The 13,306-nt window shown below is 40.1% G+C and overlaps 1 protein-coding gene across 6 annotated transcripts in view; it reads left to right on the plus strand.

The window, feature by feature from the left end:
• Positions 1-13,306, plus strand: part of LOC146467021 (uncharacterized) — a 57,331-nt gene that overhangs the window by 20,812 nt on the left and 23,213 nt on the right. For all 6 annotated transcript variants that reach the window (XM_085126741.1, XM_085126737.1, XM_085126742.1 and 3 more), the window contains 14 exons: positions 675-785; positions 893-991; positions 1,733-1,834; positions 2,633-2,734; positions 3,804-3,911; positions 5,047-5,145; positions 7,480-7,581; positions 8,764-8,865; positions 9,443-9,541; positions 10,233-10,331; positions 11,605-11,706; positions 12,162-12,263; positions 12,464-12,562; positions 12,843-12,971. In XM_085126741.1, coding sequence (XP_084982867.1) covers positions 675-785; positions 893-991; positions 1,733-1,834; positions 2,633-2,734; positions 3,804-3,911; positions 5,047-5,145; positions 7,480-7,581; positions 8,764-8,865; positions 9,443-9,541; positions 10,233-10,331; positions 11,605-11,706; positions 12,162-12,263; positions 12,464-12,562; positions 12,843-12,971 — 1,455 coding nt within the window. The remainder of the gene's footprint in view (positions 1-674; positions 786-892; positions 992-1,732; positions 1,835-2,632; positions 2,735-3,803; positions 3,912-5,046; positions 5,146-7,479; positions 7,582-8,763; positions 8,866-9,442; positions 9,542-10,232; positions 10,332-11,604; positions 11,707-12,161; positions 12,264-12,463; positions 12,563-12,842; positions 12,972-13,306) is intronic.

The raw sequence follows: 13,306 nt of genomic DNA on the forward strand, positions 1-13,306 counted from the left end.
GCCGGGAATGCCAGGCTTTCCAGGTCTTATAAAGAAAACGTTTAAAAATTGACAGGTCTCGGCAAGCCTTGTATAAACTCATCTAAAAATGTCTTCATAACTAGTTAAACCAGGATTACCAGGATCTCCAGGCAAAACATGTAAACAGGTTTGAGCGAGCCTTGCATAAATTCATCTGAAAATGCCTCTATAGCTAGCTGAATGTATGTATGTAACCAGAAGTACCAGGCTATCCAAGCATTGTAAATAACAACATCTCAGCAGGTTTTGCTGGTTTAGATGCATCTGAAAAGACCCACATAGCTAGCTGAACCAGAATTGCCAGGCTATCCAGGCGTTGTTTACAATTACATCTAAACAGGACTCGCTGGTTTGAGTTCATATGAAAAGACCTCCATAGCTGAACCAGGAGTACCAGGTTTAAATTTATCCGAAAAGGTCTGTTAAGTATGGTTAAAGGTTTTTTCAAAAAAGAAAACAGAAGTAGACTGTTTATCTTGGTGACAGGTTTGTAACTTCACCAGAGAAGATTGGTCTGTTCAAAAAACAAACAACCAGCGTGCGCAGTCGGGTTTGTGGGAAAAATGTAGTCACAGATCAGGGAGTGTGTTATACGACCATGATGTTACGAAAAATGTACAATCAATTTGCTAATAATTACCCTTCTACTTTAGAATGTAGCCCCGTTACTTCTATTAGCCGTGAAAAATGAAGACACAGAAGCCTTGAAAGAGCTAGTTGATTTTGGAGTTTTGGATGAAGATGTACACCAGACCTGCAGGGCGGTATGATGGAATTTTTTCCTTTTTCGTTTTCTTTTTTTCCCCATAAAAAGTCCTGAATTTTATTCATTCGTTCGTTCGCTAGTTCATCCATTCATTTACTTTGACAGGAAAATGGTGATGCACCCATTCACGTTGCTGCGAGGTCGAAGAACGTCGAGATTTGCAAAATGCTGCTACAAAGTGGAGCAAAACCGGAGACGAAAAACGTAGGTTTGTTGTTGTTGTTAAGGGTACAAATGCATGCTGTGGCGTTAACACTAAGAACACAAATGATGGATTACAAAATTAACTCTGCATTGTATGTTAAAGTGCTGAAGAGAACCCATGAATTTCCGACTGAGCGTTAGCGGGAGATCACACGAGGCAAAGAAAAAATTCTCCAGCCTCAGTGGGAATCGAACCCACACCTCTCGATTTGATCGTGCGTTGCTCTGCCGATTAAGCTTCGAGGTCATTTGGACGATGCTCCCGTCTGGCTTCGTAGACAAGTCGGTATAGAGCAACCGCAATCCGGAGGTCGTGGGTTCGATTCCCGCCGAGGTCGGAGATTTTTAATTTTGCCCCGTACGATCTCCCATTCCCTTACTAGATTCATGATTTCACTCACGTTCTTTGATTGCTTAACAAAATTCGCGCCTCTTTCTCAAAACCAAAAGCAATCGTGACTTGCTTGTACGCGCGAGTTAACCCATGATGGACGGCGACACTTGGTTGTATTTTCTTCGAGTTCTAATTGGTCCATTGTGTTTTCTGTGCCTTTGCTGAGTCGGTGTTGGTTTCACGACGCTCAGTTGAAAACCACAAAAGTGAATGTCTTTTGCTCTTACTAAAAAATCCAGGCGTGACGCAGATTAAGTGTAACGCGTTTTATCCATTCGTGACTCAAACATTTTTGCAGTATAAAAGGCAAATATTGATTTCTGTTTATCTTTGTTGTACGTCTACAGGCTGACGGGAACACAGCTCTTCATTTAGCAGCTGAGATGGGAGACATAGCTATGGCGAGACTTCTGCACAGTGTGAAGGCCAAACCTAACATTACCAACAACGTAAGGTTCTCATTGTTATCGGTTGTAGTTAAGCAGTTGGAACTGTGGTGTAATGGTTGGCGAGTCGGATATTGAATTCAAGATAAAGTTTGGTTGCTCGAGTTCTGGAACCAGCTGAATGAAACTTAATGTCGAACGTTAAAATAGTGATTTTTAAGAAAACTTAGGAGAACTGACTTTTTCTCCGAACATTGTCAAACCCCTCTATAGCTGTTCGTATTGTCTGGATAGTTTCCTCCCAAGCTTTATAGTTTGAATATAGTATTTTATCTTTTAGTTATATTTTATGCTAGTCACTTTATGTTGCCTATCCTGTGATAGCCTTGGTCGACTTTGTCACTTTATGCTGGGTATCCTGTGATCGACTTAGTCACTTTATACTGGGCACTTGTGATGGACTTTAGCACTTCCGGCTGGGTATCCTGTGATAGACCTAGTCACCTTGTGCTGGGTATCATGTGACGGACTTAGTCATTTTGGGGATTCTTGTGATGGAGTCAGCCTCTTTATCCTGGGTATCCTTTGATGGACCGGCATCCCGTCCAGGGGGAAGTACCGATAGTCCAGTACTCCTAGTTACTTAGTGTCGAGCAGAGCATCTTGTGATGAACAAGTATCACATCCATGGGGAGTAGAAAAATCGCCCTTTTTAGTTTGCTTGTTTGTTTGTTTTAGTGGCCCGATTATTTTATGCCTTTTCCTCCTCCCATATTTAATAGGAAGTCACTAGCCATGAACAACTAGATTTACCAACCAAATTTGCTTGAATTGAAAATAGTTCTTAATTTATCTTTGTAGGATGAAGAAACGCCCTTACACGTTGCCTGCCGGAAGAAAAATGTCAACTTTGTGGAGCTACTGCTTGGAAAGTTTGGCGCTAACATCAGCATCACAAACAAGGTGGTTTTTGCGAAGCGTACTCTTATTGAATGTAAATATATGAAACGTCAAACCAATATCACGAACTCACAATATGTCCAGCTCCCAGTTGGCTTGATAGCTTAGTTGGTAGAGCACTGCACCGGCATCGCAGAGGTCATGGGTTCGAATCCCGTTCAAGCCTGAATTTTTTTCAGTCTTTCGTTTCGCAACTGCTTAAGTTACGTACTAACTGCGAGGATCTTTCTTCTATTTGATGTACTCTTATTGCTTAGCCTTTTAATTCCAATGTAGGATTCGATCTTCATCTTTTAAAACTGCTCATTTTCCATTGGTAAAATGTACACAAGCGCAAGCATAAGAGTCCATTGGACATTGTGAGAAAGACTAAAAAAGAGTTTTGGTCAATTTAACCACAATTTTCCGTTCAACCGGTTGATAGGCACATAAAGCCCGTGGGAATTCCGGTAATTTTCCTGAACAAACGTATGACCCTCACATGTACTCCATTTTCTCCTTTCCAACTTTCTGGAACTGAAATTAACGTTCTATTTGTGCAAAATAGCCATTTCCATTTCGTTAGCCTCGTACGCTGTGGTTTTAACACACAATGAAACAACTAGTTTAAAAACACAACAGAAACGTTTAATTTCATAATGGCAACGAAAAAATGTCCTTAATTTCCTTTTCACTTTTTTTTCGACTTTAAGCTCTTGATGATTCTCTTAGCTCAAGAACATATGCCCCATTCACATCAAGTAAACATGTAAACTGAAAATTAGTCACAGAAAAGTGGAAGACTGTCTTACGCCTTTGGTGTGCTCAGTTTAAAGTCAAAACTAGTCAGTAAGCAAAACACTCTTTCGAGGGTTTGATAGAGATTCTTAAACCATTGATAATTCTTGGAGAAATTCAAAGTGAAAGTTTACCAAATGTTATGGTAATTAATATTGTATTTCCAAACGTCCTTCACGATAGTGATTTAATTTCCTTTGTTTTTACTTCATGCATTATTAATGAGTTTGACAATTGAACAGAGTAATAATAGTTTCCATGGTGATTTATTATTTGTTTGTTTCTATTTTGACAGAATGGTGACACTCCTTTGTTTGTCGCTGTAAGAGTAAACTGCACTCAAGTGATCAAAGACATCTTAAATTCGTCACAGGCAGACCAGGATGTGAGAACTGGTAGATCGGTGCGTAACACGTAACAAAAATACTAAATATAGTTACATCATCTGTCCTCTTTTTCTTTATCCATTATACTGAAGACAGACTTCCTATCACGTTCAATTCACCCACTTCACTTTAGTGCGAAGCCCACTACACCGGTTTTCTCCTCTCCTCAAAAGCCAACATTTCCAAATTCCAATTCGAGATGGAGTATGTCCCAGAGACAACAAGGGGAAGACAATCTGCTGTTTAAAAACAGCAGATCTCTTCAAAATTTGTTTACTACGTATAACAGGTTCAAGATAGTAAGGCTGGCGAAACTCGAAAGTAAGAAGCGTACGCGAAAATTAAACATGCGGGAACTGACGCTTGGTCATATTCTTATGATTCTCTGCAAGGCACCAAAAGACCTATATTCATTCATTCATTCATTCATTCATTCATTCATTCATTCATTCATTCATTCATTCATTCATTCATTCATTCATTCATTCATTCATTCATTCATTCATTCATTCATTCATTCATTCATTCATTCATTCATTCATTCATTCATTCATTCATTCATTCATTCAGTCATTCACTCACTCACTCACTCACTCACTCACTCACTTACTCGTTCGTTCGTTCGTTCGTTCTTTCGTTCGTTCGTTCGTTCGTTCGTTCACTCATTCATTCATTCATTCATTCATTCGTTCGTTCGTTCGTTCGTTCGTTCATTCATTCATTCATTCATTCATTTATTCATTCATTTGTTTGTTCGTTCGTTCGTTCGTTCGTTCGTTCTTTCGTTCATTCGTTCGTTCGTTTGTTCGTTCACTCATTCATTCATTCATTTATTTATTCATTCGTTTGTTCGTTCGTTCGTTCGTTCGTTCATCTTTTGTTCGTTCGTTCATTCGTTCGTTCGTTCGTTCGTTCGTTCACTCATTCGTTCGTTCATTCATTCGTTCGTTCGTTCGTTCGTTCGTTTGTTCGTTTGTTCGTTTGTTCGTTTGTTCGTTTGTTCGTTTTTTCGTTTGTTCGTTCGTTCGTTCGTTCGTTCGTTCGTTCGTTCGTTCGCTCTTCCGTTCGTTCGTTCATTCACTCGTTCGTCTATTTACTCATTCGTTCTTTTGTGAATTCAGTCATTTATTCATTCTTCCATTTTTTCAACAGGCCAATGGGGACACTTTGATACACATCGCTGCTAATAACAAGGATCCGGATCTCGCCAAACTCCTGGTACAATGGGGAGCCCCCCCGGATGAGCAGAACGTAAGATAACGCAAACGATATAATTATATTTCCATGAAAAAGAAACGAACTGCTCAAGAGCTTTGATTTGAATTGTCACACAGAGTAAGATCTCATCCACAGACTGCAAAGTCCGAATCCACCTTGCGCAACGTATTACAGTAATAACCAATAGCACGCGACCTAGTGCCTTATAAAGAGTAGGAAAAAAGTTGGTTCAAAACTTAGAATCACCTTATACAGCATAGTAAACAGCACCACAGGAGAGTACTGATCAGTAGCTGTCATTTGAATGATCATGACGTAGGATTTCATCCACAGACTGCAAAGCCCGAATCCACCTTGCACAGCATAATAAACATATGTACCACGGGAAACTACTGCCCAATAGCTTTCATTTGAATGGTCACACCATAGGATTTCATCCACAGATTCAAAAGGTAGAAGAACCACCTTGTACAGCATAATAAACAGCACCACAGGAAAGTACTGCACAGTAGCTTTCATTTGAATGGTCACTTAATCAACTTCCTCGTGTTTGGTAAAGATCCCATAATTAATTACATAGTGACACAACAAAAAACAACAACTCGGTGTGGCTGAAAATGGGGAAGTGGGTGACGAAGTGCTCTACTAAGAAGTCAGCCCCGTGTACTCCTGGAGTATCGCGCTAAGAAAACTTACGGCCCAGGGTGGTGCACAGAAGGTATGGAGGAGGGAGTAGGGCCTCCTCCCAGGGCCAACTGTGACCATTCCTGGGTAGAGAGGAGGGAGTTGGGCCTCCTCTCTGATTGGAGGGAGTTGGGCCTCCAGTCTAACCTAAATCCAGGGAGTACATAATGGAGGGAGTTGGGCCTCAATAATTTCGAGTCTATGGGGGCAAAAGTGTGACAAGAGGAGCACTTCATCCCCATTCCCAGGTTTATTGAATATTCTCAAATACATTCAGACTGTCACTAAAGTGGCTAAAATCAATCAAACATCTCCTCCAGGTCCTTAACTAGTATAATTACCCTAAGAGTATGTAACGTAAAGCATATAATTTACAATTTACAATTTGGTTGTCGAGATAACAGGTAAGGACCAAGTGGCCAATATATCGACATAGCAATTGACATGATTATTATTATTATTGTTATAACTTTTTTTTTTTTTTTTAAGAACAGAACAAATGAAATAATAATTAACATTAAGTAGCTTTGGAGAACTAGCTAATAGCAAATGAGAAAGTTTGAGAAGTCCTCTGTCCAGTGATTCTAAGCAGGGGGAAAGGAGTCCTGTTAGAGTTCACGAAATGAAATTATTGAGGGGAAACAAATAGAGATCAAAACCTTGGGTGGGATGGGTGGGAACAAAAGCAAACGCTACTGCTTCGAGAAACGTTTTGCCTTGTTGCTTGAGTTGAAGCAAAAGACCACGAGCACATGGAGCATGCGCACGATACGGTAACATGGCGTCATTTGATTGGATAGTTTGGTGTCACGGAGGCTCAAATGGTTCTCACGTGCGGTCACGCGACAATCACTGGACAAAGTTCAAAGCTCAAACAAGAGTTGTTGATTAACTAAAATTTATTTCCGATGTTCAATAAATTGTGATACTTTAGGATTTCATCCACAGATCCAAAAGGTAGAACCACCTTGTACAGCACAACAAACAGCACCACAGGAAAATACTGCTCAGTAGCTTTCATTTGAATGGTCACACTTTAGGATTTCATGCACAGATCCAAAAGGTAGAACCACCTTGTACAGCACAATAAACAGCACCACAGGAAAATACTGCTCTGTACCTTTCATTTGAATGGTCACACTTTAGCATTTCATCCACAGATTCAAAAGGTAGAACCACCTTGTACAGCATAATAAACAGCACCACGAAAAAAAGTACTACTTAGTAGCAGTCATTTGAATGGTCACACTTTAGGATTTTACCCACAGACTGAAAGTTAAGAAGCACCTTGAATGCATAACGGCACCACAGGGAAGCACTGCTAAGTAGCTCTAATTTTATAGCCAAACTTTAAGAACTTATCCACACACTCGAAAGGTAGAACCAAGTTGTAGATCGTATTAAAACAGCGCCACAGAAAAGTGCTTCTCAAAGGCATTCTTTTCAACCACCAAAAACTATTTTTTTCGAACCGCCGTGCTTTCTTAAAAGTGTCGCATTTCTGAAATTGATACACGGCGGACTGAAATGTTTCATAAACGATACCACAGAAAACTATACAGCTCCATGGCATTAAATTGCCAAGGTTAAGATCTGGGAGTCTCGCTCAGAAAGGCGATATCATTCTCACTGTTTTACCTGTGTGTATAATTTATTTATGAACTTTCCTCTTTTTTCTTTTAGAACCAAGGGAGGACGCCATTACATATAGCTGCAAACAAAGGGGATGAAGACATGGTGAAATATCTGCAAACTGTCAAAGTGAATCCTAACGCCCTTGACGAGGTAAGATAAAGTAACTACGTAACGCTTGGGAATTGCTACAAACGACTCGTTATGCGCGCGACGAACACGAAAATCGGCACGCGAAACACGCTTCCACGGTCTAAATTGAAACCCGAGTTGGGCTATAATGATTTCGATTGGGCCGTTTTGTTCCAACTCTTGGTTGCATAGAGGATTCAGGGCTAACTTGCCTCCACTTAGAGTGCAATATCTTTTGAATTAGCAACGTGTGCTCGAAACGCATCTTAACCCACGAGAGACCTTTCTCCACCTTGTTTCATTCCACCTAGTTCAAGAAATGGGTGCTGAAACGTAATGATAATATAAATTTGACAGTAACTGTCAAAATTCCCGCGCGCTGATTGGCTCGTAGCTATTGTTTATAAAAGTACAGACAATAGAAAGGACGTCAGATGTAACGCGCGCGCTTTCTCAACGGAAAATAAAGACAATTTCGCTCGTCCTTTTTCCATGTTATTGTAAAAAACAAATCGAAGGCAGTTTTCTGTGGTGTGTATAATCTTATGGACCATAAAATGATGCCATAAAATGTTAAAAACTTGGCAGTGAAACCACTCGCCTACAGCTCGTGGTTTCACTTGAGTTTTGAACATTTTACTAGGACGTCATTTTATGATCTATTAGAGTTTACATGGAATCTGTTTGTTTATGATATAATAAGCTGAATTCTGTACGCATTTTGATTGGTTCCTACTTATGATCTACTGGAGGACAGACGCATACATGACGTCATCATTAACAACTTTTGCTTCTTTATTATATAAAAAAAATAGATTCCATGTTGCCGTGCGTCTGTTCAGTAACAGATCACAGAAGACGTCAAAATGGATAAGAATATCTGTGACACACTCGGCGCCAGTTTTTTGTTCTTACCACATTTTGACGTCGTCTGTGATCTATTACTGAACAGACGCACGGCAACATGGAATCTATTTGTTAAATCGACCATAGAAAACTGCCGTCGATTTATTAAATAACAATGCTAGGGGGTCACTCTGAGATGGAATAACACCCAACCCATCTTGGTAGTAATACTGTGGTAGTAATGCTCCTAGTCGCTTTATTTAAAGAGAGCAAGGCTAACCGCCAGCAAAGAAGAGTCTGTTCGGAGTACAGGCTATGCCTAATATTTACGTTTGATTCAAAATTTTACTTTTTTAGGACGAGATGGCCCCCGTTCATCTTGCAGCCAAGAGTGGGCATCATGCTGTCGTGTCATATTTTCTGGAAAAGTTTAAAGTGGATCCTTCGATCAGAAGCAGGGTAAGAAAGCTTGAAGATGATGATACTTACGATGACGATGACGTTTGCGTGGATTGGGTGACAACCGCCTTATAATGTGAGGGGAAAGAGGAAAGAAAATGTTTCAGAAGAAATTTAGTGATGGTCACTTAATAAAGCAGCGGTTGGTTTAGACTTTCTTATTTCTTGAAGGGAGGAGTTGGAATTCTCTTCTTCACATTTCACAGGCTCCTTTAGCTTTCTTACCTTCAAGAAACGAATATACAAGTTTTGTTGAAACAATTCTGATTTGTTCATGCCGCACATGCGCAGCACTATTCTGTATTTCTTGCGTTTTCAAGGTGACCGATGGTTTCTTTAGCCCTCCTCGCCATATCTTTACTTCTCCTTTTGTATTACATTGTTGTGTTTTATGGCAAATAAAGAAGAAAAAAAGTACCGGAGTGAAATAAAATAAGAAATTTCAAGAAAACAAGAAACAAAAATTATAGTTAGCTCGTGAACCTATCTCCTAGATTGGCTTGTTAAGATGTTCCTCTCCGACCCAGGCATTGACAGAAAGGAATAACAAACTAAGTGAGATACGTTTGTTTTCTAGGATGGGAGTACTCTCCTGCATTTTACGTGCCAGGCGGGACAACTGGAAATCTCCGCTGCTCTCATAAAGAGAGGCGTCCTTGTGAACATGCCAGACAAGGTAACACTGTTCGCTTGACTTTCTAGCATTTTTACAACTATTTTAATTCGCTTTCTTTGTTTCTTTCTTTTTACGCTATGCGGACACTCGACCCCAAAAGCTTCAAACTTTATCATGTACGAATAAAGTTCATTGTTACTGTTATCCAACTGGGTTTTGAACTTGCGAACTATACGCGACGTTCGCGTCACGTATCTTGGACTTAATCGTATAAGCTGACCCACATCTGTTTACCTATTAGCCTAATTAATGTGGGCTCTATGGCGAACAAGCTCTCTCTTCCATTATTGTGAATAGTTCACTAGTAGACGCTGCACCAGTGTCCTCCATCAGTGTCTTGACCATAGTTTTAGATGGCCTTCCTGGGTCCATCCTACCTTGAGTGGGTTCCCACAGAATGACCGTTGGCAGCGAGCTCTGGATGTCGGTGGCTGTGGCCTGTAAGGGTGAGGCGATGAGCCACAAGTGAGCCAAAAATGCTAAGTAAATGAGCGATGGCAACGTAAACAATGGTGGGATTGTTCTCTTCAAGTAAACTCGATCTGAACGAGGGAACAATCAAGCACTTGATTTGCCCAACGATAATAATCCATCATTTTATTTACAAGTCAAAAGCACACACGTACCTAACGTCAATGTATCCTCTAGCAATCACTATATTATGTCAGACGATCTTTTAATGCTTTTTCAGACCGGAGCCTTGTGTATCCACGAAGCAGCGAAGAAAGGTCACGTGGGATTGTTGAAAATGTTGCTGGAAAAAGGTGTTCCTGTCAACACCAAAAACAAGGTAGAGCCGGAGAATAACCCAATCTTTTTGTGAATTTTTGTGGCGCATAAAAGTTCATGAGAACGCTTGATAGTCGACGATGAGAACACATGAGAGAAAGGGGCCAGCCTGTGTACAAGACGCCTGAGTATTTTGATCATAGGATGTGATTTTGTCGGGGTGCATGTAAAAGCTTTGAGTGGAGAGGGATTAGGAGGGCACCCGTCAAGAGGGCCCATTTTAGGGGTTAATTTCCGTTGTCTAAGGGAACAAAACCGTTCCATTGACTAACTACATTCCGAGATTATTTATCCGAGAGAATCGAGAATAGTTAACAATTATTCAACGAGCCTGCGTTGGATATGACATGATAGATAGCCTATAATCATCTGATATCCAACAAGCGCAAGTAAAATAATTGTTTTATTAAAAACAATTAGGAAATATTGCTAGATCTTGCTGTTTTGTTTTGCAAGAACAACCAGAAAACAATTTAATGGCCGCTTTTTCTCAGACATGCACATGGTGTAATGGTTTAAATACCACGGCCGCTAAGGCAATCAAAACTCTGGAATTGCATTATGCAATAATCGCGTTTTTAATAATGTGTCTTATTGGTAGAGCGTGCTTTGGGGGGATAATGAAATCGTCATAAAATTGCGCCCTGCGATTGGCCAATTCCTAGCTGCTTTGAACCTCATTTAGAAAGCGAGGCTTCCTGCATAGATTTTGTTATGAAAATTAGTTTTCATTCATATGCAAACAAAACTCATTTTCATACGAAAGTTTTGAACTTTACCTCGCTTTCATAATAAGGTTCAGAACAACTCGTAAATGGCCCATTACTCAAGGACCTATAGTGCAGGCTAGAAAAGAGTTAGAACTCGAATCGACTCTAATGAAGAATTGAGCTTATCCAAAATCTTCGACAGTCACCTAAAGCGTTTAAAAGTTTATATCCAAACGAGTCAAAAACAAAAGTGACAATTTTAATGCTTGTTTACTCACAGTAGCTCTTATAGACCTTATGCAAAAATTGCTGACATTTTAATATTCTTTTGCCTGTATTCAAATCAGCCTCACTAGCCTCGTTCAAGGTAAAATTTTTTTTTGATATTTGAACTCAAGAACGAGGTTAGTAAGGGTAATTTGAATGCAAACAGAAGAATATTAAAATGTCAGCCATTTTTGCATAGGGTCTATTCTCCTATTTCTTGGGATTTAGAAACATTATTTTCCAGTATATCTGTATACAAAGCACTAACCCGTCTGCTCTCTCCATTTATTTTTACAGAAAAAGTACACTCCTCTTCATCTCGCCGCTCTGCGTAAGAAACACCTCGCTGCACAGCTGCTGATAGGACATGGTGCTGATGTCACGGTCATCGGTGGCGTTGTAAGCCGGCAAATGTTTTGATTCACTTTCTTTATGTTTGGTATACTGGTTGTAGAAATCGGGACGGTATTGCTAAGGATTAACATAAACTGAGATTGTTATCATGAGATTGCTTGTGACAGGAAATTAACGCTCCATGAAATACATGCGAATTTCACAATGTCACGTTAATAATATTCGCGTTAACATCTTAAAAAGTTAATGCCCCTCTTCCACAATAGTAAAACGTTCGATCTTACAGTTGTGTCATTTCTTGATTCTATATTTGAAATAAACCACCGACTGTTCGTAGCTTGCTATGGATAAACCAATTTGTTTGCTAAGCTGGCGCTGAAAGAAAAAATACATTTGTAAGTTCACTCTTCAAATGGTCTTTTGAGGACCAATTTACTGACAATACCCTCCTTCTTGAGTTGAGTGCAGATGGTTTATTTTTAAGAACTGTTTTCTTTTAGGCCAAAGAAACTCCACTTCATATGGCTGCTAAGGTCAAAGGAGGAGAAAAAGTCGTGGATGTCTTACTCAAAAGTGGAGCAGATCCTGACACTGCAAAAGAAGTGAGTAATCTCTCCTACCACACCCTTTGGTTACCTCTGTAAGTGCTGTCTGCAATTTTCCGTGTATTGTCCCCCCCCCCTCCCCCCCTAAATAAACTCCCCCAGCAACTTTCTTACTGCGCTTTAGGTATGACTCGAATTTGATTCATGCATGAATCACATTGCAAATGTTGAAATCTTTACCTCATTTGTACTTTTAGAATGGCGAAAGAGCTATGCATTTAGCTGCCAAATGTGGAAACTCAGAGGTCGTTAAACTGCTTTTGAGGGAAGACACGGAGGTGGGCCGACGATGCAGGGTAAGTACATTGAATCGATAGATACTTTTGAAACGCCAAATCTACCCTCCTTCCCTCCCCTCCCCTCCCCTCCCCGATGATGATGATGATGGTATTTGCTGTATTTGCTCCTCAGTATTTTCCAAATAGCGAGTTATATACATGTTTACCATCCAAATGCTTTACCATACAAATGAGGTAACGTAATTGAATGGAAAAGTTTTTGCAGTCTTTTTAAAGTCTTAAAGCTGTTTATGGGAAACAATTCTGATGCGAGCATTGTTTAATTATTTTCTTGCAGTCTGGAGATACCCCGCTTCACTTTGCATGTAAAAACGGGCATTACGAGATAGCGCAGGCTTTGGTAGAGAAACTTTTTGAAGTCAAGTCGCGCCCGCTAGCACGCCTGATCGTCAACATACCAAACAACGTGAGTTTTGATGGGTTTTTTCATCTGTCTCTTGAGTGATTATTTATTTTGTTGTTGTTGTTGTTGTTGTTGTTGTTGTCTTGAAGAGGTTTTCAGTTTAGTGTCGAAACTAATTCGTGTTGCTTACTTCGCTCTGTGATTGTTTAGCAAAAAACTCGCGCCACTTTCTCAACCAATAGACCCTTATCACTCGGCGGCCGTGTTGAGTCTCGAGGGAATAAAAAGCTTTGTTTTCGCACGGCAAGCCTCGGCCAGACGCGAATTCAGTGCGAGGCTTACCGTATAAAAAGAAAGCTTTTTATTTCCCCCGAGACTCAACATCGCCACTTTCTGAT

The sequence above is a fragment of the Pavona decussata genome, unplaced genomic scaffold (genome assembly GCF_977016875.1).
Source record: "Pavona decussata unplaced genomic scaffold, jaPavDecu1.1 SCAFFOLD_140, whole genome shotgun sequence".
Classification (NCBI taxonomy): Eukaryota; Metazoa; Cnidaria; class Anthozoa; order Scleractinia; family Agariciidae; genus Pavona; species Pavona decussata.